This window comes from Tamandua tetradactyla, chromosome X (genome assembly GCF_023851605.1).
Source record: "Tamandua tetradactyla isolate mTamTet1 chromosome X, mTamTet1.pri, whole genome shotgun sequence".
NCBI classification, from domain to species: domain Eukaryota; kingdom Metazoa; phylum Chordata; class Mammalia; order Pilosa; family Myrmecophagidae; genus Tamandua; species Tamandua tetradactyla.
The window spans coordinates 49,298,604-49,323,603 of record NC_135353.1 but is presented as its reverse complement, the minus strand read 5'-3'; the positions used below and the strand labels follow the sequence as shown (position 1 = coordinate 49,323,603).

Sequence of the window (25,000 nt, the reverse complement as noted above, 5' to 3'; positions counted from 1 at the left end):
TTGTTACCTTGGAATTGTGTAACCAGCAAAATTATCCACAAAGAACAAAGGTAGCAAAAATAATTTAAAATAAAAACAAAAACAAACAAACAAAAAAGAACAAAGGTAGGCCATGGCGCTGAGTGTCTCCCTGGGCCACACTGCCATGACCACCAGCCACAGCATCCCCATCACCAGCCATGGGCTACACTATGCCAAGTTCTCGCCACCATCAGTCAAACTGCTGGACGCCTATATCAGCCAGAGACTGATAAGAAACTTGATAGCTATAGGACTAGGTGTCACAGCTTCTGCATTTGTAGATCACTATGCATTTCAGGTCCGGAAACCTCTAGGACAAGTAACCACAGAAACTGCAAAGAAGATTTCAATTCCTCCCATCTGCTGACAAGGCCAATATTAGAGTAGCACACAGAAGAATCATGATTTTGCATCACCTAGATAAAGGAAGAAGATAATACAGTATCTTCATTGTCCTTGTTTCATTGTCCTTGTAGAGATAAAACCTTGAGTATTTAGGGAAGTGTGACAATGGAAAACTCTTAATTTCCCCTCTTCTTCTTATATAATTCTTCACCACATTTGCTATGGCCAGGGTACCACTGGGTGTTGCAGATATTTGCAAAAACTTAAATCCTCTACCAGTGCTTCTGAAAATCATGAATATGTTCCCCCACCCCATCCCCAAGCCACTTTCCTATTGGTTTTGCTACCAGTAGAATAAATTTTGAACTTCAAAAAAATAATAATAAAGGCATTTTAGACAAATGAAAAAAGTTTCATCAACAGACCCTAACAAAAGGAGATTATAATAAATGTATTTCAGCAAGAAAGAAAATAAACCCAAAAGGAAGGACTGAGATTCAAGAAAGAATGACTTGGAAGGAAATTAGCAAATATATGGTCAAAGCAAAAAAATTATTGGCTACATGAAACAATGATAATGATATTTAATTTGGATAAAGTAGTACTATAATACTGGGCAAGAGTAACAAAATGGAGAGGAGTTAAGTGGAGTTAATGCATTCTAAGGTTCTGGTTTCATTTCAGAAGAGAGTAGAGTTTTTTTAATTAGTAAAGAGATTTTTAGTCATGTATACATGTCAAAATTTTAACAGTAACTGAGGTGAAAATGAATTCAAATATATCAGTAAATACAACAAATGTAAAGTGACTTAAACATGGAGATTTTCAGGTAAGATTAAATCTAGTCTGCTTCCAGAAAAATGAGTAGATGTACTTTTCCCTATTAGTCTCATGAAGGACAACTACAACTACCAGACATGATATATAAAGCAAATATAAGTAGGCACTGAAAGGTGGTGAGAAGGAGACAGACCACATGGGGACCTTGGACCCGAGGAGTCCCTATATTGTAGTGAGTCCCCTATATTTTTATTTTTGCCTCATATATTCAGACATGAAACTAAAGAAGCTGGCAATACCAAAGCAACAATGGTTCAGACACACACACAAAAAAAGCCAGCAAAAGTCTGTTCTCTCTAGCTAAAAGGACCAGGAAAGGGGCAACCTAGCAAGACAGAAAACTTTCAGAAAATAATCACTCTACTATAGCCAAACATCACAGAAAAAAACATGGCCTCATTCCCATCCTTGACAGCAAAGACTGAGTAGGGAACCTAGATATCTACCCACTCTGGACTGTAACGAGGCACTCCATACCCTCTCCAGGGAGGTAAGAGACCCCCTATCTTCCCCACGGTGGAAGTGAAGACCACATGGGAAGCCTGGCAGTAATGAGGAGCCCCTTTCCGTCTCCACTGGAGTGGTGGTAGAGAATGCCTGGTGGAGAACGAGGATTTTCACGATTTCCCAGTGGTAATGTTGTCAGGCATCATGGTGTAACAAGAGACCATATGGGAAGCAATAACATCACTCCTACCTGTCCCAGACAGGGAGGTATAAGCAGAGGCCTACAGGGGACCAGAAGCTTCCACTCACACTGAACAATAACAAGGAGCAAACCCCTATCATAGTTTGCCTGAGCTGCTTTCACAAATAACACACAATGGGTCGCCTTTAAAAACAAGCATTTATTAGCTCAGTTTTGAAACTATTTGATTCTGAAATCAATATATCAGCAAGGCTTGCTTTCTCCTTGAAGACTGCAATGTTATGATGATGGCTGCCAGCAATCCTTGGGGTTTCTTGGCTTTCCCATCATGTGGTAATGACCTCTTCTTTTCCTAGCTACTCTAACATCCTGGATTCTTTATAAGGCTTCTAGTAATCCAGATTTTGACTTACCCTCACTCTTCACAAGTTCCTATTTACAATGAGTTCCCACCTACAGGGAGCCTAATTAAGATTAAGAACATGTGTTTGTTGGTGTACACAATTCACACACCCCCCCCACGAGTGTCAACAGAGGCCAAGTTGGGTATCTGGACTTCTGCAGCCTGCCTGGCAATGAGAAGGTGGTGCCCCAAATTTCCTTGCCAGAGGAGTGTCAGAGGAAACCACATAAAATAGAAAGTTGAAATAAGATCCAGGGTCTCATAACATAATATCCAAAATGTCCAAGGGGTCAATCAAAAATCACTTGTCATACCAAGAACCAAAAATATCTCAAAGAGAAAGGAAAAATATAATGAATAAATACCAAACCAAAGATAACAGACACGTTAGGATTATCTGACAAAACTTTAAAACAGCCATCATAAAACTGACTCAACAAGCAATTACGAATACACTTGAGACAGAGAAATAAAGAGTCTTATCAAAGAAATGGAAGACATAAAGAAGAAACAAGTGGAAAATTTGAAACTGAAAATACAGTAACTGAAATAAAAAAATGCAATGGTTGGGCCCAGCAACAGAATGGAGGGAACAAACGTAAAAATCAGTGAATGAAAGGTACCTGCCACCCAGGGCGCGCGATGGGCCGCCAGCCGCACGGCGTGGGCTGCGGCATCGGGGTCTTTGTGTCGTGACAAGTGACGCCGGTAGCCGTCTCTGTGCCAGCAGGTGCGGCCGACTCAGCCCCGAGCGGGCTCCTTGGCTGCCTGGTGGGTCCTTGTTCACGTCTGTCCTTTCCCTTCCTCGAGCCCGCGCCAAGCAGCAACACTGAGCCAACAGCCGGATCTGCGGGCAATGGCCACGTCGTCGGCCTCTGACCAGCCCATCAAGGGGATCTTGAAGAACAAGAGCTCTGCGACTTCCTCTGTGTTGGGCTCGGCCGAACAGCCTAGCGGGAGTGTCAATGAAGAGCTGAGTAAAAAATCCCAGAAGTGGGATGAAATGAGCATCCTGGCAACATATCATCCAGCAGACAAAGACTATGGCTCAGTGAAAACAGATGAACCTAGCACTCCTTATCATAGTATGATGGGTGATGATGAGGATGCTTTGCGTGATTCAGAAACCACTAAAGCCATGACACCAGATCTTTTAGTCAAAAAATTTGCTGCTGCTGCTGAAGGCTCGGAGTCAAAGTATCGGGTTCAGGAACAAGAAAGCAGTGGGGAGGAGGATAGTGACCTCTCACCTGAAGAACAAGGAAAAAAGCGACAGTTTGAAATGAAAAGGAAGCTTCATTACAATGAAGGACTGAATATTAAATTAGCTAGACAATTAATTTCAAAAGACCTGCATGATGATGAGGAAGATGAACGTGAAGAAATGGCAGAGGCTGCAGATGAAGAGAGCATGAATATGGAAGAACCAAATCAAGGATCTACTGCAGGTAACCAACTGCAAAACAAATCCGGTTCATAGAAGAGATTTGTTCAACAATACAATTGTTTGTCAGATACAAACCCTGTTACTATAATATACTGCTTCTTCTTCTCTAGAATTCATGACTTAAGTACTGAAATGCATATCAATTATAATATATTGCCAATAATTAAATGGTTATCTCAGAGACTGATTAGACTGAAAATGCCTAATTGATACCTATATTCTTGTGCCTAGTACTTCACCACAAATACAGAATAATGTCATCAATCCAAAACTGCATTACTTTTATATGAACACTGGTTAATTTGTATATTATATAGCTTTTTATGCTTTAGAGGTTAAAACAATATCTTTCGGGGGGGTGGCTAATTTATTTTATTCACTTCCAGATGTGGTAGCTCTAAAAAAGAAGTTTATTTGTTTTTTTTAATCAAAATCCCATTGGAACAACAGATTACATAGGCTGATAAATATTCAGGCTTAAAAGTATTTTAACACTTGTCTTCGACTTGTCTGTTTAATTGAAAAGGGTTATAAGAGTTACTGTTCCAATTTCTTGGCCTACTACCTTTAAAATTCCTCTTGAATTCTTTGTGCTTACAAGGAAAGAATTGAACTTTTTCTCATCAAAATTAGCCTTTTTTCACAAATAAATTATCAACTTAAACTTGCACTAACGTCTGCTCTGGTTTTGTTTTGTTTTGTTTGGTACATTAGGTGGGCAGACTTCAGATCTATTTTTTAGTGTAATTCTAATATAGCTATCTTACTTTGTGTCCCACTCTTTTACACACATACACAATGCTTTACCTTTATAAAGTATCATAAAGATTGTCAAGACATTAGGAACCCTTCCTTCTCTCACATATAGAATCTTTTGCTACAGCAATGAAATTCTTATTTTGATCATCAGTGCCTATTATTTCTTCTAATATTAAATGTTTCCATAACGGTAGTACTATAGCAGGAAATAAAATTTAACTCTGAATTTGCACATCTCTCTGTTTTATAGCTTGCTAATTAAATAAACATTATTAGTTTATTGTTTGGCCTATTTAGCTCTTAGAAAATAACTGACTTTTTTTTTGCATGTTGAGAAAATTGTGTGTAACCAGTGATATGATTATAGTTCCTGAATGTGCACAGACAGAAGTAAGCCTGAGAGTTTTTTAATATGGAAATTTTAAATAGTCCCTGCTTTAAGGGATTGTGATAATGTATACTATGACAAATCTACTTTATTCTTCTAACACAGTAAGAATTATTTGGATTTTTTCATGAAAAGAAGTATAGTTCCTGTGTATTTTGATTTAGTAATGGCTTCATTTCTACTCAATTATTTGTATCTAATTTTTGTCAGTACTAAAGAATCCATTTGTGAACAGACTTTTAAAATAATTTCTGTATATTGTATACATGAAATGACTTTTATTAAGCAGCTTATCTTCCACTTACAAGTTTATGGAAATATCAGTATGCCAAAATCAATAAAAAGTGGAAGAATTACTTGCTGTTAAAAGAATGTGATTATTACTTTGAATGTCTTTTTTTTTTAATGGGTTCCAAAGTACCTCTGAACTGCAGGTTCAGTACTCCAACTAAAATATTTTAGCTAGTAATACCAATTATTTGCAAAAAAACTGTTTATTTCTGCTTTCTTTATTGAGTTTATCTTACCTGTTTTAAACCTGTTTTTAAGGGTGTAGAGATTAAGCCTATTCATATGTGTGCACAAATGTTCATGTAATCACAGACCTCTGTTTTTGGTTTTCTCAATGGGAGTTCTTAGAAAATAAACATTCTTTTTATTTGTACAAATGACTCCTTGGACAGTGAAAAAAAGGTAAGACCTTTAACAACTGATTCTTTTGGTATTTTTTATAAGCTGTTTTTTTAAACTTATAGGCCAACTCTTTTTTGTGGTTTCAAAAATAGCTCAGAATAGTAACCTTTACCAAATAACATGCCCAGTCTAATTTTAGGTAATTAATCAAATTGAATAGAGTAAAAATGTTTTCATCAAGTCATGATTTCGTAATTGACTTTGTATTAGGCTGTACAGAAAATGAACCTTTATGATTCAAATTAGATTTTCTTCTGGAGAAAGTTATTGGTGAGTGTTCACTTCTAAGAAAAGGTAAATTTTTCTTTCAACTTTTTTATCAGTAGCACGTTCTCTTCTTAACTGTTTTGATGTCACTTTGTCTATTCATTTTTCAGTTTGAAATTCAGCAGGGATGACTCTTTAAAGTCTGACAAATATAGTGATATAGATGGGTTTTAAAATAAGAGTAACTTAGGGTGAAGATTTAGACAAAATGCAATTATTCCCTAGACTTTCATTTTATTTACATTTTTTCCCTTTAAGTTAGTACACTACACATATTGTAATACAATAAAAAAAATCAGTGAATGAACGATAGAAAAATAGAAATAGTCCAAGAAGATGGCAGAATAGGATAGGTCGACTTCACCCCTGCTCCAAAGACCAGCTAGATAAGGGACAGAAAAAAGACTGGGCAAGCAAGTCCAGGGTATACGTGACCTGGGAGGGTCTTCTACATCACATAGGGAGACCCTAGTTTAAAAAGTAGAATTGAGACGCAGACAACTGGAGACTGGCCAGCTAGTGCAAATAGCCTGGAATATCCATTTCCAGATAGAGGCCTGGGGCCCTCAGGAGTGCACAGACAGGGAGATGGGGACAAGGAAGTAAGCCAAGACACGTTCCTTGAACATGCTATCCTCACACGTGCCTCCCCGACCCCACAACCCGCGACCTTCCCCACACCCCAAGCACCTGAACTCCATCACCTACCCCTCACCGCACTCCAAGCACCCCAACCCCAAACCCCTTCCCTGTACATCCCCTCCCCATACCCCCACCCCATGCATACATTCAAGCCTATCCCACCCCAGCCCTCCTCTCCCGCACAGGTGCACAGTCTTGCCCCACCCTCTGGCCCCTCCTGAGATCCACGTACCCACAGCCAACCCCTTGACCACTATCACCCCCTCCCTGTCCCTTGCAGGTAGTCACCTGCTCATCCAGGCTGCAGACACTCAACTTCATGCCCAGGCCACACCACACACACCCCATACACTTGCTCAACCCTGCCCAGCATTCTGTTGATCTCTGCACTCCTGCACATCAGCATTGGGCCCCCCAGATGCATGCATGTGCACACACCACGCACACCACACCCCCTCAGCTCTGGGAAAGCACTAACCTGCACATCTAGGACAAACCTGCCCCCAGCCATGCAGCACAATACCACCCCACTGTCCCTAAGCTCTATGCACATGCACACCCACTCCCCAAACCTGCACGCACCAGGGCCCTACCCCTAGATCCACACACAGACATAATCACATAGTCCCTTCTGGGGACCTCTTGACCCATGCACCCCACTGCCCACCCTGCACAGGTGCACATGTTTGCCCCGCCTTACAGCATAGGTGCCCTTCTCCCACACCTGGCAGGTGCTCTCAGTCACATGTGTGCCACATAGCCTCTGCCTTACACAAGTGGGCACACCTACCCCACTTCACCCCTGCACCTGCAGACCCATGCCAGGGCCCCATCCACCCATCATCACCCACTCCTGAAACATCCCACCAGCTCTGTGACCTATGCACCACCCCTACATACACACATCCCAGACCCCTGGAACCTCCCCCTGTGCAAGGATGCACACATGCCCCAAGCTGCTTGTGCCCTGACTTGTGTGCCCTGAAAGCCACACCTTAACACCCACGACCCACACACTTCACATGCCAACTTGCATCCTGCCCACATACCAGCCCCAGCACAGCTATTCAGCCCCAAACACACCTCTTGCTGTGCCCTATCCCTTTGTCCCCTATGCGCACCCTGCTCCTGTGCTCCAAGTACAAGCTCCAAGTAAGCTGCACCTCACCTCCATGGCCCCCACACCGCTTGTCCCCAACCCTGTGACCTGCACCCCATGCTCACTGGCACTAGTGTAGAGTCCCCAACCCATGTGTATATCTGCACCACAACCCATCATCACTCTACCGTGCCCCTCCCCACACCATATATCCTGCTCCACATCCATACTGCAAATACACAAGTTTAGATTACTGAAGGAAATCAACATCCAAATAACCTCATCAACATATTTACATACCACAAAGACAATAGAAGATCACTACCATATGAAATGCAGACAGATACAATCCAGTCTAAGGGCCCAATTAAAACACCAGAGGTGACACAGACTTTGGAACAACTAATCAAAGATGTCCATATACCTTTAATAAATAAAATCACTGGGATGACTAATAACATAAAGGAGATCAAAAAGACACTAGAAGAGCATAAAGACGAATTTGAAAGAATAGAAAAGTAGCAAATATCATAGAGATTAAAGATGCAATAGACCAAATAAAAATATACTAGAGAAACATGACAGCAAATTTCAAGAGGCGGAAGAAAGAACAAGTGAACCAGAGGACAGGACAACTGATTTTGAACACACAGAAGAGTAAATGACAAAAAAGTTAGAAGAATTGCAATTGGATCTCAGGGAAATGGATGAAACAAAGTGCACAAATATAACAATCATCAGTGTTCCAGAAGGAGAAGAGAAGAGTAAGGGGCTAGGAAAATTAGTTGAGGATATAATGGGAGAAAACTTCCCAACCTTTATAAAAGACAAAAACATATAAATTAAAGAAGCGCAATGAACTCCAAATAGAACAAATCCAAATAGGCCTACACCAAAACACATACTAATCAGTCTGTCAAGTGAAGAGAAATAGAAAACCCTGAAACAGGCAAGAGAAAATCAATCTACTACATAAAAAGAAACCACATAAGACTGAGTTCAGACTACTCAACTGGCACTTTGGAGGTGAGAAGGCAGAGATATGATTTATTTAAGATCCTGAAAGAGAAAGACCTCCAGCCAATTGTCCTTCAAAACTGAGGGAGAGGTTAAAAAATTTTCACAGGCAAACAAATGCTGAGAGAATATGTCAACAGGAGATCAGCTCTACAAGAAATACTAAAGAGAGTTTTGCCATCTGGAAAAAAAAAAGACAGGAAAGGGAGATCGGTAGGAGGGCACAGATGTGAAGACTACCAGTAATGGTAACTTAAAGGATAAAAAAGAGAAAGTGAGAAAAGAACATAGAAAACTGACAAATAAAATTCAAAGGATAAGATGGTGGATTCCACAAACTCCTTTAGAGTAATAACTTTGAATGTTAATTAACTAAACCGACCAATTAAAAGATATAGATTGGAAGAATGGATTAAGAGATATAATCTAGCTATATATTGTTTACAAAAGATTCATCTAGACACAAGGATACAAATAGATTGAAAATGAAAGGATGGAAAAAGATGTTCCATGCAAGCTGTAACCAAAAGAAAGCAGGAGTAGCTCTACTAATATCAGACTAAATAGACTCTAAATGTAAAAACATCATAAGAGACAAAGAAGGACACTATATATTAGTAAAAGGGACAATTAACCAAGAAGAAATAATAATCATAAATGTCTATGCTCTCAATCAAGGAGCTCAAAAGTACATGAGACAGACATTGGAAAAATTGAAGAGACCGATAGACGTTTAAACAATAATAGTAGGAGACTTCAACACACTACTTTCATCTATAGACAGAACAACCAGACAGAAGATCAACAAGGAAATAGAGAACTTAAACAATTTGATAAATGAATTAAACCTAACGGACATATATAGGTTGTTATATTCCAAAAACCAGGATATACATTGTTCTCTTATGCTCATGGAACATCCTCCAGGTCAGATCATATGCTGGGGCACAAAACAAGTCTTTATACATTTTAAAACATTGACATTATTCAAAGTACTTTCTCTGATCACAATGGAGTGAAACTGGAAATCAAAAACCACCAAAGAACAAGAACTTTCACAAATATATGGAGATTAAATAACACACATTTAAACAATAAGTGGGTCAAGGAAGAAATTACTAGAGAAATTAGTAGCTATCTGGAAGCAAATGAAAACAAGAATACAACATATCAGAACTTATGGGATGCAGCAAAGGCTATGCTGAGAGGGAAATTTATTGCCCTGAATGCCTATATTAAAAAAGAAGAGGGCGGGCCACAGTGGCTCAGCAGGCAAAGTTCTCACCTGCCATGCCAGAGACCCAGGTTCAATTCCCAGTGCTTGTCCATGCAAAAAAAAAAAAAAAAAAAAGAGAGAGAGAGAGAGCAAATATTGAGGACTTAACTGCTCATTTAGAGGAATTTGCAAAAAGAACAACAGACTAACCCAAAGCAAATAGAAGAAGAGAAATAAAAATTATAGCAGAGTTAAATGAAAGGGAGAACAAAAGAACAATAGAAAGAATCAATAAAGCCAAAAGCTGGTTCTTTGAGAAAAATCAATAAAATCAATGGGCCACTAGCAAGACTGACAAAGAAAAAAAGAGAGAGAGGATGCAAATAAACAAAATCAGAAAGGAAACGGGAGTCATTACCCTGAAGAAATAAAAAAAAAATCGTAATAGGATACTATGAACAACTATATAACAAGAAACTAGAAAACTTAGATGAAATGGACAAATTCCTGGAAACACACAAACAAACTACAAGGACTTAAGAAGTAATAGAAGATCTCAACAAACCAATCACAAGTAAAGAGAGTCAAACAGTCACCAAAATCTTCCTACAAAGAAAAGCACAGTACCAGGTGGCTTCACACAGGATTTTTTTTTTTAACCTAATTTTTAAATCCCTCATCCCTCCCTATTATTTATTTTGTTGGTATTTTTTTTCCATTCTACATATATAATCAGTAATTCACAATCTCAGCACATAGTTGCATATTTGTCATCATGATAATTTCTTAGAACATTTACATCAATTCAGAAAAAGAAATAAGAAGACAACAGAAAAACATTCATACATACCATACCCCTTACCCCTCCCTTTCATTGATCACTAGCATTTCAATCTAAGTTTATTTTCACATTTGTTCCCCCTATTATTTATTTTTATTCCATATGTTTTACTCATCTGTTGATGTTAGATAAAAGAAGCATCAGACACAAGGTTGTCACAATCACACAGTTACATTGTGAAAGCTATAACATTATACAGTCATCTTCAAGAAACATGGCTACTGGAACACAGCTCTACATTGGGCAGTTTCTTCCAGCCTCTCCATTACTTCTTGACTAACAAGGTGATATCTATTTAATGCGTAAGAATAACCTCCAGGATAACCTCTCAACTCTGTTTGAAATCTCTCAGCCATTGACACTTTATTTTGTCTCATTTCACTCTTCCCCCTTTTGGTCGAGAAGATTTTCTCAATCCCTTAATGCTGAGTCTCAGCTCACTGCAGGGTTTTTCTCAATCCCTGATGCTGGGTTTCAGCTCATTCTAGGATTTCTGTCCCACATTGCCAGGAAGGTCCACACCACTGGGAGTCATGTCCCATGTAGACCGGGGGAAGACGGTGAGTTTGCTTGTTGTGTTGGCTTGGGAGAGAGGCCACATCTGAGCAACAAAAGACGTTCTCCTGGGGGTGACTCTTGGGCCTAATTTTAAGTAGTCTTAGCCTATACTTTGTGGGGTTAAGTTTCATATGAACAAACCCCAAGATTGGGGGCTCAGCCTATTGCTTTGGTTGTCTGCACTGCTTCACAGGGGAATTTTATCAAACATTCCCAAAAAGAACTAACACCAATCCGGCTCAAACTTTTCCAAAAATTTGAGGAAAAAGGAACACTAACTCATTTGATGAAGCTAACATCACTTTTATACCAAAACCAATTAAAAATGCTACAAGAAAGGAAGACTATAGACTGATCTCCCTAATAAACATAGATGTAAACATTCTCAATAAAATATTAGCAAATCAAATCCAAAAGCATGTTAAAAGAACTATAAAATAATTATATACCATAACCAAGTCGAGTTTATACCAGTAATGAAAGGATGGTTCAACACAAGAAAAACAGTTAATGTAATACAGCATATGAACAAATCGAGAGGGAAAAATTATATGATCATTTTGATTGATGCTGAAAAAGCATTCAATAAAATTCAATATCTTTTTCTGATAAAACACTTCAAAAAGTAGGAATCAAAGGTAACTTCCCCTCAACATGATAAAAGGCATATATAAAAAACCCATAGCCAGCATCATACTCAATGGTGAGAGACTGAAAGCTTTCCCCCAAAAATCAGGAAAGAGACAAGAATGCCATCTGTCACCACTATTATTCGACATTGTAATAGAAGTTCTAGTGAGAGCAATCAGGAAGGAAAAATAAATAAAACGCATTCAAATTGGAAATGGAGAAATAAAACTTTCATTATTTGCAGATGACATGATACTATACTTGGATGATCCTAAGAAATCTACATCAAAGTTACTTGAGATAATAAACAAATTCAGCAAGACAGAAGGTTATAAAAATTAATGTGCAAAACTCAGTAATATTTCTATACACAAACAATGACCTAACTGAGGAGTCAATTAAGGAAAAATTCCATGCAAAATAGTAAATAAAAGAATCAAGTATCTACCAATGAACTTAACTAGGGATGTAAAGCACTTGTCCACAGAGAACTACATAAATTGTTAAAAGAAACCAAAGAAGATCTAAACAGGTGGAAAGACATTCCATGTTCATGGATAGGAAGATTAAATGCAGTTATGATGTCAAACTCTACCCAAATTGATCTACAGATTCAACACAGTACCAATCAAAATTCCATTAACGTACATGGAAAAGAAGCTACAATTCAATAACAAAAAGACAAACAACCCAATTTAAAAAGTGGGCAAAAGTCATGAACATACACATCTCAGAAGAGGAAATACAAATGACTAAAAGGCACATGAAAAGATGCTCAACTTTACTGGCCATTAGAAAAATACAAATCAAAACCACAATGAGATATCAACTGACACCCACTAGAATGGCCATTATAAAAACAGAAAATGACAAGTGCTGGAGAGGATGTGGAGAAAGAGGCACACTTATCCACTATTGGTGGAATTTAAAATGGTACAACCACTCTGGAAGGCAATTTGGCAGTTCTTCAGGAAGCTAAGTATAGAATTGCCTTATGATCCAGCAATCCCATTGCTAGATATCTATTCAGAGGACATGGGGGCAAGGACACAAATGAACATTTGCACACCAATGTTTATAGCAGCATTATTTATGATTGCCAAGAGATAGAAACAGCCCAAATGTCCATCAATGGATGAGTGTCTAAACAAGCTATGGTATATACATATATAGACTATTACACAGCTGTAAGACAGAATACAGTCATGAAGCATGTAGAAATGTAGATGGAACTTGAGGACATTATGCCAAGTGAAATTAGCCAGAAACAAAATGACAAATAGTGTATGGTCTCACTAATGTGATCTATCATTAATGAGTGAACTTGGAGAATTGAAGTTAAGAACATAGTTATTTGGAGATAGAAATAGGTAGTGTTCTAGTTTGCTAGCTACCAGAATGCAATACACCAGAAATGGAAAGGATTTTAGAAAAGGAAAATTTAAAAAGTTACAAGTTTATAGTTCTAAGGCCATGAAAATGTCTCAATTAAAGCAGGTCTATAAAAATGTTCAAATTAAGGCACCAACAAGAGGTTACCTTCACTCAAGAAAAGCCAATGAAGTTCAGGGCTCAACTGAAAAGGCACATGGTGAACATGGCAATGCCAGCTAGCATCCTCTCCAGGCTTCTTGTTTAATGAAGCTCCCCTGGGGACATTTTCCAAAGGTCTCTGGCTGGTGGACTCAGCCTCGCAGCTCTGTTGTCATTCTCAAGTTTTCTCCAAAATGCTTCCTCTTTTAAAGGATTCCAGTGAATTAATCAAGACCCAACTGGAATGGGTGGAGTCATATCTCCCTCTAATCCAAGGTTAATACTCACAATTGGTGAGTCACATCTCCTTGGGAACAATCAAAAAGGTCCCAGCCAGCAATATTGAATGAGGATTAAAGGACAGGGCTTTTGTGGAGTCCACCACAGATTCAAACCAGCACACAGAGAGATTGGGCAATTGGTGCTGAAGGAATACAGATTGTCTGACAGGACTGACTATAAAAATTCAGAAATGGATAGCACAATACTACCTGATTTTAGCACAATTATATAAGTACATATATCATGTGCTGGTTTGAAACTGTTATGTACCCCAGAAAAGCCATGCTGTTTTAATTCAATCTTGTGTGTGCAGACATATTGTGTGTAGGACTTTTTGATTAGATTATTTCCATGGAGATGTGATCCTGCACATTCAAGGTGGGTCTTAATTAGTTTAGTGAAGACCTTAGAAGAGTTCATGGAGAGAGAGCGAGCACTCAGAGCCAACAGAGAGCAGAGAGATGAAACCAAGACACAGACATTTGTAGATGCTAAGCTAAGAGATGGAACCCAGGATCTTCCCCAGAGAAGCTCAGTGAGGAACCACAGATGCCCAGACTGAAAGCCACTGGAAACAGGAGTTGTGAGAGCTGTTTGAAACCAGAACTGGAAGACAAGGACAGCAGACATTGCCATGTGTCTTCCCTTGTGACAGAGAAATCCCAGACACCATTGGCCTTTCTCCAGAGTCAAGGTATCTTTCTCTGGATGCCCTAATTCAGACATTTTCATGGCCTTAGGGCTGTAGATTTGTAATTTAATAAATCCACTCTAAAAAAAACAATCTATTTCTGGTATATTGCATTCTGGTAGCTTTAGCAAACTGAAACGTTACCATTCATAATCCCTAAAAAATATATACATGTAAATCCAACAGAACATGTACAGGACTTGTGTACTGAAAATTATGAAATAAGGAAATCAAATAAAATCTAAATAAATAGAAAGATATTCTGTTCATGGATTAGAAGACTCAACATTGTAAAGATGCTAATTCTCCCCAAACTGAAATATAGTTTTAATGTAATTCATATCAAAACCTTATCTTATTCTATAATATATTTAGAAATACAAAGTAACTAAAATACCTAAAACAACTTTGAAAAAGAAGAATAACCTAGGAGCAATCATTCTACCTGATATTAAGGCTTATATAAATAAGGAACCCAGAAATATATCCACATAAATATACCCATGTGACTTTTTACAAAGGTGCTAAAGCAATTCAATGGAGAAATGATAGCCTTTTCAATAAACAGATCTAGAGCAATTACTCACCCATAGGCCAAAAAATGAACCTTTATCTAAGTCTCAAACCTTATACAAATAATAATTGAAAATGGATCACAGATTTAGGTGTAAAATGTGAAAATATTAAGCGTTTAGTAAAAATATAGGAGAATATCTTTGGGTTCTGGAAGTAAGCAAGAGGCATTATAGAATTGATGCCAAAAGCATGATCCACAAACTCAAAATTTGATACACTGGATTTCACTGAATGAAAGCTGTTTCTATGAAAGACCCAGTTAAGAAAATGAAAAGACAAGCTAAAGAGTAGGAAAAAATATTTTCAAACCACATAGCTGACAAAGTACTAGAACCTATCATTTATAAAGAACTTTCAAAATTCCAAAGTAAGCCACACGAGATATCATCTTATACCCAGTAGAATGGCCATTATCAAAAAAGAAGAAAATGACAAATGCTGTAGAGGATGTGGAGAAAGAGTCACACTATCCACTGTTGGTGGGAATGTAGAATGGTGCAACTGCTCTGGAAGGCAGTTTGGCAATTCCTCAGGAAGGTAAGTATAGAATTGCCATAGGATCCAGCAATCCCATTACTAGATATATATTCAGAGGAACTGAAAGCAACAACACAAATGGACATTTGCACATTGAAGTTCATAGTGGCATTACTGATGATTGTGAAGAGATGGAAGCGGCCTAAATGTCCATCATTGGACGAGTGGCTAAATAAGCTGTGGTATATACATACGATGAAATATTACACAGCTGTAAGACAGATTAAAGTCATGAAGCATATAACATGAAGGATGAACCTTGAGGACATTATGCTGAGTGAAATTAGCCAGAAACAAAAGGACAAATACTGTATAGTCTCCCTGATATGAACTAACATTAATGAGTGAACTTTGAGAGTTAAAGTTAAGAATACAGACTACCAGGAGATAGAAAAAGAATAGAGATTGGGCATTTGGTGCTGGAGGAGTACAGAATGTACAACAGAACCAATTGAACAGATTCAGAAATGGATAGCACAATACTATCTGATGAAAGCACCATAATATAAAGTACACTACATGAAGCTGAATGTGAGGAAAGTTACAGGACAAAGACTGTGGCAGTAAAATTTAGGAATGCCTAGAGTGGGTAATGATAATGATTAAATGTACGAATATAAGAATAATGTATGGAGGACTGCCGGAGAAGATGGCGGCTTAGTAAGACGTGCAGATCTTAGTTCCTCCTCCAGAACAGCTACTAGGGGAGTAGAAACGATACAGAACAGCTCCCGGAGCCATGACAGAGATCAAAAAGACAGCGTACCCCATCCTGGAATGGCTGACTGGCTGAGAGAACCCGCTCCGGTGAGATCACCAAGGGGCGCGGACTTTCCCGGAGGGGGCGGCAAGTGGCCGGAGTCCCTCCCTTCCTCCTTCCCGGGCCAGCTGGGACAATTGGGCAGGCGGTCCCCTCAAGCCATGGCGGCTGGCGCCCCCACCACGTGCTGCCCCCCGGATCAACTGAGAGAATTGGATTGGAAAACCCCAGGCCATGGAGAACGGTGACCGGGGGGGGGGGTCCCTTCCAAACACGTGATTCCTGGTCCAGATGGGAACAGTGCACTCTCCTGGGCCACGGCGGCTGGCGCCCTCCTGCCACGCTTGGTGTCCCGGGCCGACTAGGAAATTTGGACAGGCGCTCTCACGAGCTGCGGCGGCTGGCGACCCTCCCCACGTTCGGACCCCCGGGCCGGCTGGCACTCTTTCAAGCCACTTCAGCTGGCGAATCTCCCCCACGGCGAGAGTTTTCCAAAGTTAAAGGACCCACAGCACCTTTTACTGGTGGGACCCACAGACAAACGTGTGCCACGAGCACCACTTACTGGGCAGGATAAGAAAAACAGAACCCAGAGATTTCACAGAAAAATCTTTCAACCTGTTGGGTCCAACACCCAGGGAAATCTGACTGAATGCCCAGACGCCAGCAGAAGATAACGGATCACGCTCAGAAAATTGAAAATATGGCCCAGTCAAAGGAACAAACCAATAGTTCAAATGAGATACAGGAGCTGAGACAACTAATGCTGAATATACGAACAGAAATGGAAAACCTCTTCAAAAACCAAATCGATAAATCGAGGGAGGACATGAAGAAGACATGGGCTGAACAAAAAGAAGAAATAGAAAAACTGAAAAAACAAATCACAGAACTTATGGAAGTGAAGGATAAAGTAGAAAAGATGGAAAAAACAATGGATACCTACAATGATAGATTTAAAGAAACAGAAGACAGAATTAGTTATTTGGAGGATGGAACATCTGAATTCCAAAAAGAAACAGAAACTATCAAGAAAAGAATGGAAAAATTTGAACAGGGTATCAGGGAACTCAAGGACAATATGAACCACACAAATATACGTGTTGTGGGTGTCCCAGAAGGAGAAGAGAAGGCAAAAGGAGGAGAAAAACTAATGGAAGAAATTATCACTGAAAATTTCCCAACTCTTATGAAAGACCTAAAATTACAGATCCAAGAAGTGCAGCGCGCCCCAAAGAGATTAGACCCAAATAGGCGTTCTCCAAGACACTTACTAGTTAGAATGTCAGAGGTCAAAGAGAAAGAAAGGATCTTGAAAGCAGCAAGAGAAAAACAATCCATTACATACAAGGGAAACCCAATAAGATTATGTGTAGATTTCTCAGCAGAAACCATGGAAGCTAGAAGACAGTGGGATGATATATTTAAATTACTAAAAGAGAAAAACTGCCAACCAAGACTCCTATATCCAGCAAAATTGTCCTTCAAAAATGAGGGCGAAATTAAAACATTCTCAGACAAAAAGTCACTGAGAGAATTTGTGACCAAGAGACGAGCTCTGCAAGAAATACTAAAGGGAGCACTAGAGTCAGATACGAAAAGACAGAAGAGAGAGGTATGGAGAAGAGTGTAGAACGACGGAAAGTCAGATATGATATATATAATATAAAAGGCAAAATGGTAGAGGAAAATATTATCCAAACAGTAATAACACTAAATGTTAATGGACTGAATTCCCCAATCAAAAGACATAGATTGGCAGAATGCATTAAAAAACAGGATCCTTCCATATGCTGTCTACAGGAAACACATCTTAGACCCAAAGATAAACACAGGTTGAAAGTGAAAGGTTGGGAAAAGATATTTCATGCAAATAACAACCAGAAAAGAGCAGGAGTGGCTATACTAATATCCAACAAATTAGACTTCAAATGTAAAACAGTTAAAAGAGACAAAGAAGGACACTATATACTAATAAAAGGAACAACTAAACAAGAAGACATAACAATCATAAATATTTACGCACCGAACCAGAATGCCCCAAAATACGTGAGGAATACACTGCAAACACTGAAAAGGGAAATAGACACAAATACCATAATAGTTGGAGACTTCAATTCACCACTCTCATCAATGGACAGAACATCTAGACAGAGGATCAATAAAGAAATAGAGAATCTGAATATTACTATAAAGGAGCTAGACTTAACAGACATTTATAGGACATTAAATCCCACAACAGCAGGATACACCTTTTTCTCAAGTGCTCCTGGATCATTCTCAAAGATAGACCATATGCTGGGTCACAAAGCAAGTCTTAACAAATTTAAAAAGATTTAAATCATACACAAAACTTTCTCAGATCATAAAGCAATGAAGTTGGAAATCAAAAATAGGCAGAGTTCCAGAAAATTCACAAATATGTGGAGGCTCAACAACACACTCTTAAACAACGAGTGGGTCAAAGAAGAAATCGCAAGAGAAATTAGTAAATACCTCGAGGTGAATGAAAATGAAAACACAACATATCAAAATTTATGGGATGCAGCAAAGGCAGTGCTAAGAGGGAAATTTATTGCCCTAAATGCCTATATCAGAAAAGAAGAAAAGGCAAAAATGCAGGAATTAACTGTTCCACTTGGAAGAACTGGAGAAAGAACAGCAAACTAATCCCAAAGCAAGCAAAAGGAAAGAAATAACAAAGATTAGAGCAGAAATAAATGAAATTGAAAACATGAAAACAATAGAGAAAATCAATAAGACCAGAAGTTGGTTCTATGAGAAAATCAATAAGATTGATGGGCCCTTAGCAAGATTGACAAAAAGAAGAAGAGAGAGGATGCAAATAAATAAGATCAGAAATGGAAGAGGAGACATAATTACTGACCTCACAGAAATAAAGGAGGTAATAACAGGATACTATGAACAACTTTACGCTAATAAATACAACAATTTAGAGGAAATGGACGGGTTCCTGGAAAGACATGAACAACCAACTTTGACTCAAGAAGACATAGATGACCTCAACAAACCAATCACAAGTAAAGAAATTGAATCAGTCATTGAAAAGCTTCCTAAAAAGAAAAGTCCAGGACCAGACGGCTTCACATGTGAATTCTAGCAAACATTCCAGAAAGAATTAGTACCACCTCTCCTCAAACTCTTCAAAAAAATCGAAGCGGAGGGAAAACTACCTAATTCATTCTATGAAGCCAACATCACCCTCATACCAAAACCAGGCAAAGATATTACAAAAAAAGAAAACTACAGACCAATCTCTCTAATGAATATAGATGCAAAAATCCTCAATAAAATTCTAGCAAATTGTATCCAACAACACACTAAAAGATTTATACATCATGACCAAGTAGGATTCATCCCAGGTATGCAAGGATGGTTCAACATAAGAAAATCAATTAATGTAATACACCATATCAACAAATCAAAGCAGAAAAATCACATGATCATCTCAATTGATGCAGAGAAGGCATTTGACAAGATTCAACATCCTTTCCTGTTGAAAACACTTCAAAGGATATGAATACAAGGGAACTTCCTTAAAATGATAGAGGGAATATATGAAAAACCCACAGCTAATATCATCCTCAATGGGGAAAAATTGAAAACTTTCCCCCTAAGATCAGGAACAAGACAAGGATGTCCACTATCACCACTATTATTCAACATCGTGTTGGAGGTTCTAGCCAGAGCAATTAGACAAGAAAAAGAAATACAAGGCATCAAAATTGGAAAGGAAGAAGTAAAACTATCACTGTTTGCAGACGATATGATACTATACGTCGAAAACCCGGAAAAATCCACAACAAAACTACTAGAGCTAATAAATGAGTACAGCAAAGTAGCAGGTTACAAGATCAACATTCAAAAATCTGTAGCATTTCTATACACTAGTAATGAACAAGCTGAGGGGGAAATCAAGAAACGAATCCCATTTACAATTGCAACTAAAAGAATAAAATACCTAGGAATAAATTTAACTAAAGAGACAAAAAAATCTATATAAAGAAAACTACAAAAAACTGTTAAAAGAAATCACAGAAGACCTAAATAGATGGAAGGGCATATCGTGTTCATGGATTGGAAGACTGAATATAGTTAAGATGTCAATCCTACCTAAATTGATTTACAGATTCAATGCAATACCAATCAAAATCCCAACAATTTATTTTTCAGAAATATAAAAACCAATAAGCAAATTTATCTGGAAGGGCAGGGTGCCCCGAATTGCTAAAAACATCTTGAGGAAAAAAAACGAAGCTGGAGGTCTCGTGCTGCCTGACTTTAAGGCATTTTATGAAGCCACAGTGGTCAAAACAGCATGGTATTGGCATAAAGATAGATATATCGACCAATGGAATCGAATAGAGTGCTCAGATATAGACCCTCTCATCTATGGACATTTGATCTTTGATAAGGCAGTCAAGCCAACTCACCTGGGACAGAACAGTCTCTTCAATAAATGGTGCCTAGAGAACTGGATATCCATATGCAAAAGAATGAAAGAAGACCCGTATCTCACACCCTATACAAAAGTTAACTCAAAATGGATCAAAGATCTAAACATTAGGTCTAAGACCATAAAACAGTTAGAGGAAAATGTAGGGAGATATCTTATGAAACTTACAATTGGAGGCGGTTTTATGAACCTTAAACCTAAAGCAAGAGCACTGAAGAAGGAAATAAATAAATGGGAGCTCCTCAAAATTAAACACTTTTGTGCATCAAAGAACTTCAACAAGAAAGTAGAAAGACAGCCTACACAATGGGAGACAATATTTGGAAATGACATATCAGATAAAGGGCTAGTATCCAGAATTTATAAAGAGATTGTTCAACTCAACAACAACAAAAAAACAGCCAACCCAATTACAAAATGGGAAAAAGACTTGAATAGACACCTATCAGAAGAGGAAAAACAAATGGCCAAAAGGCACATGAAGACATGCTCAATGTCCCTGGCCATTAGAGAAATGCAAATCAAAACCACAATGAGATATCATCTCACACCCACCAGAATGGCCATTATCAACAAAACAGAAAATGACAAGTGCTGGAGAGGATGCGGAGAAAGAGGCACACTTATCCACTGTTGGTGGGAATGTCAAATGGTGCAACCACTGTGGAAGGCAGTTTGGCGGTTCCTCAAGAAGCTGAATATAGAATTGCCATACGACCCAGCAATACCATTGCTAGGTATCTACTCAAAGGACTTAAGGGCAAAGACACAAACGGACATTTGCACACCAATGTTTATAGCAGCATTATTTACAATTGCAAAGAGATGGAAACAGCCAAAATCTCCATCAACAGAAGAGTGGCTAAACAAACTGTGGTATATACATACGATGGAATATTATGCAGCTTTAAGACAGGATAAACTTATGAAGCATGTAATAACATGGATGGACCTAGAGAACATTATGCTGAGTGAGTCTAGCCAAAAACTAAAGGACAAATACTGTATGGTCCCACTGATGTGAACCGACATTCGAGAATAAACTTGGAATATGTCATTGGTAACAGAGTCCAGCAGGAGTTAGAAACAGGGTAAAATAATGGGTAATTGGACCTGAAGGGATACAGACTGTGCAACAGGACTAGATACAAAAACTCAAAAATGGACAGCACAATAATACCTAATTGTAAAGTAATCATGTTAAAACACTGAATGAAGCTGCATCTGAGCTATAGGTTTTTTTTTTACTATTATTATTACTTTTATTTTTTTTCTCTATGTTAACATTCTATATCTTTTTCTGTGGTGTTGCTAGTTCTTCTAAACCGATGCAAATGTACTAAGAAACGATGATCATGCATCTATGTGATGATGTTAAGAATTACTGATTGCATATGTAGTATGGTATGATTTCTAAATGTTGGGTTAATTTCTTTTTTTCCGTTAATTAATAATAATAAAAAAAGAATAATGTATGAAGGAGAACAAGTGAATATCAACATTACAAGGCATTGAAAATGGGATGGTATACAGAAAAAATATATAGTCAGTGCAAGCTAGGGTCTGTAGTTAACACTAATATTGTAATATGCTTCCATCGAATGTACAAAGACAATATGCCAAAACTAAATGTAAATAAGTGGGAGACATGGGGGAGTGGTATGGGATTCTTTTCAGAAGAAAAGTTAATGTTCTCATATAGATGGTGATGGCGAAGGCCAGAACCATTGATTTTTTCACCTAAACAGAACCATTGATTTTTTCACTTAGGTGGGATTGCATGATGTGAGAATAAAACTGTTTAAAAATGAACAGAGAAACCTAGATTTTCTGTAGCACGTAATCTAATTCAACCTGTCTGGATAAACATTTTAACAATCCAAATACAGGGAGCTCAGAATAAGAATAGAGCCTTTAATCCTGTACAGTGAGAGGCCGAGTGGCTAGGTCCAGCTCCTTGAAAGAATCCCTGTGGCTCTGACCTGGCCAAGAAGAAGGCAGTCGAAAAGAAGGAAGCTGCCAAAGCTCAATAGTGGCCTGGAAAGTGGCATGAAGAAAACAGAGATGCTGCCACAGAACCATAAGTGACAGAGGAGAAAAATGAGGAGGTCAGTGGCAGAGAGACAACAGAAGTGGATTTGCTGACCAAGGAGCTAGAGGACTTTGAGATGAAGAAAGCTGCTGCTTGAGCTGTTATTGGTGTTTTAGCCTCTCACCCCAACAGAACTGATGTTCACATTATCAACCTCTCACTCACCTTTCGTGGTCAAGAGCTGCTCAATGACACCAAACTGGAAATAAACTCAGACCATATTGGCTTAGGTGGAATTGGAAAGTCTATGCTGTTTTCTGCTATTGGGAAATGTGAAATGCCCATCCCTGAGCACAATGATATCTACCATCTGACTCCGAAGATACCCCCTAGTGACAAGACACCTTTGCAATGTGCAATAGAAGAGAGAGCCATACTGGAGAAGGAAGCTGAGTGGCTGGCTCATGAGGATGTGGAGTGTGAGAAACTAATGGATCTATATGAGCACCTGAAGGAGCTGGATGCTGACAAAGCAGAGATGAAGGGCCCAGGGATCTCACCTGGACTGGGTTTCACACCTGTCATGCAGCACAAGAAGCTAAAAGACTTCAGTGGGGGCTGGAGGATGAAGGTTGCCCTTTCCAGAGACCTCTTTATTCGACCTTTCATGCTACTTCTGGACAAGCCCATCAACATTGGACGTAGATGCTTGTGAGTGGTTGGAAGAAGAACTCAAGACTTTTAAGCACATCTTGGTACTTGTCTCCCATTCCCAAGTTTTTCTGAATGGTGTCTGTACCAACATCATTCACATGCACAACAAGATACTGAAGTATTATACAGGTAATTATGATCAGTATGTGAAGTTGCGACTGGAGCTGGAGGAGAACCAGATGAAGAGGTCTCACTGGGAGCAAGATCAGATAGCTCACATGAAGAACAATATTGCTAGGTTTGGTCATGGCAGTGCCAAGTTGGGCCAGCAGGCCCAGAGCAAGGAAAAAATGCTACAGAAAATAAGGGCATCAGGACTGACGGGGAGGGCCGTGAGCATCATTTTATTTTCCACCATGTGGCAAGATCCCTCCACCCATCATTATGGTACAAAACATGAGCTTCAAGTATACAAAAGATAGGCCTTGCATCTACAACAATCTAGAATTTGGTATTGACTTTGATACATGAGTGGCTCTTATAGGGCCCAATGGAACAGGAAAATCAACTCTTTTGAAGCTGCTAACTGGAGAGCTGCTACCCACAGACAGGATGATCTAAAAACATTCTCATGTCAAGATAGAATGCTACCATCAGCATTTACAAGAGCAGCTGGACTTAGCTCTCTTGCCTTTGGAGTGATGAAGCGCTACCCTGAGATAAAGGAGAAGGAAAAAATTAGGAAGATCATTGGGTGATACAGTGTCACTGGGAAACAGCAGGTGAGCCAAATCTGGAGCCTTTCAGATGGGCAGAAGTGCCAAGTGTGTCTGGCCTGGCTTGCCTGGCTGGCCTGGCAACCCCCCCACATGCTCTTCCTGGATGAGCCCATCAATCACCTGGATATTGAGACCACTGATGCACTGACAGATGCCATCAATGAGATTGCGGGTGACATGATGCTAGTCAGCCATGAATTCAGTCTCAGTCAGTAGGTTGCACAGAAAATTTGGATCTGTGAGAAACAAACAATCACCAAGTGGCCTGGAAACATCTTGGTCTACAAGGAGCACCTCAAGTCCAAGCTGGTAGATGAAGAGCCCCAGCTCGCCAAGAAGACATACAATGTGTGAGCCCTCAGCCCAGGCTTGGGTCAGGAGCTCTATCTGGGGACTAACAGCTGCTACCCTGACCAGTCACCCGGACAGGACCCTGTGGCTACACACCTGCATTTGTACAATATTGCCTCCCCATAGCCTCTCTCCCTGCTCCCATCCACCTGCCTTAGTGCACTTATCTGTTATCTTATCTAAACCTGGACAGTACCTCTTCATTTCCTATCCTCCTTCAAGTTACTTTTGTCAGTTGGCCATCCCTCCAGTCCCTTGCTGGTTAGCTTACCTGGATAGTAATATAACCAGAAGCACCTGAGGGTTAGCCCAAGGGCCCAAGCCCTGGATCTGGCCATGAAGGAGATTAGGATCCACATTTTCTGGGTTTTGGTGATGTTGGGGGAATAACACCAGCCCCACCAACCCCATTCCTTTCTGCTTCCAGTTTGGCGCTCTGGACCAGGTTATTAGGCATGGCTGGTTTTTAAGTAATTATTTAACAGTGCAACTTCTAGACCTGCATGACATCTA

General features: G+C 39.2%; 1 protein-coding gene and 1 pseudogene across 1 annotated transcript in view; both read left to right on the top strand.

The window, feature by feature from the left end:
* The first annotated feature begins 2,967 nt into the window (after window positions 1–2,967).
* The window catches only part of LOC143670309 (protein phosphatase inhibitor 2-like), a 42,492-nt gene continuing 20,459 nt past the window's right edge, over window positions 2,968–25,000 (top strand). The window contains exon 1 of the mRNA XM_077145015.1: window positions 2,968–3,706. Coding sequence (XP_077001130.1) covers window positions 3,115–3,706 — 592 coding nt within the window. The 5' untranslated portion in view covers window positions 2,968–3,114. The remainder of the gene's footprint in view (window positions 3,707–25,000) is intronic.
* On the top strand, window positions 11,161–24,490 carry LOC143670920 (ATP-binding cassette sub-family F member 2 pseudogene; annotated as a pseudogene).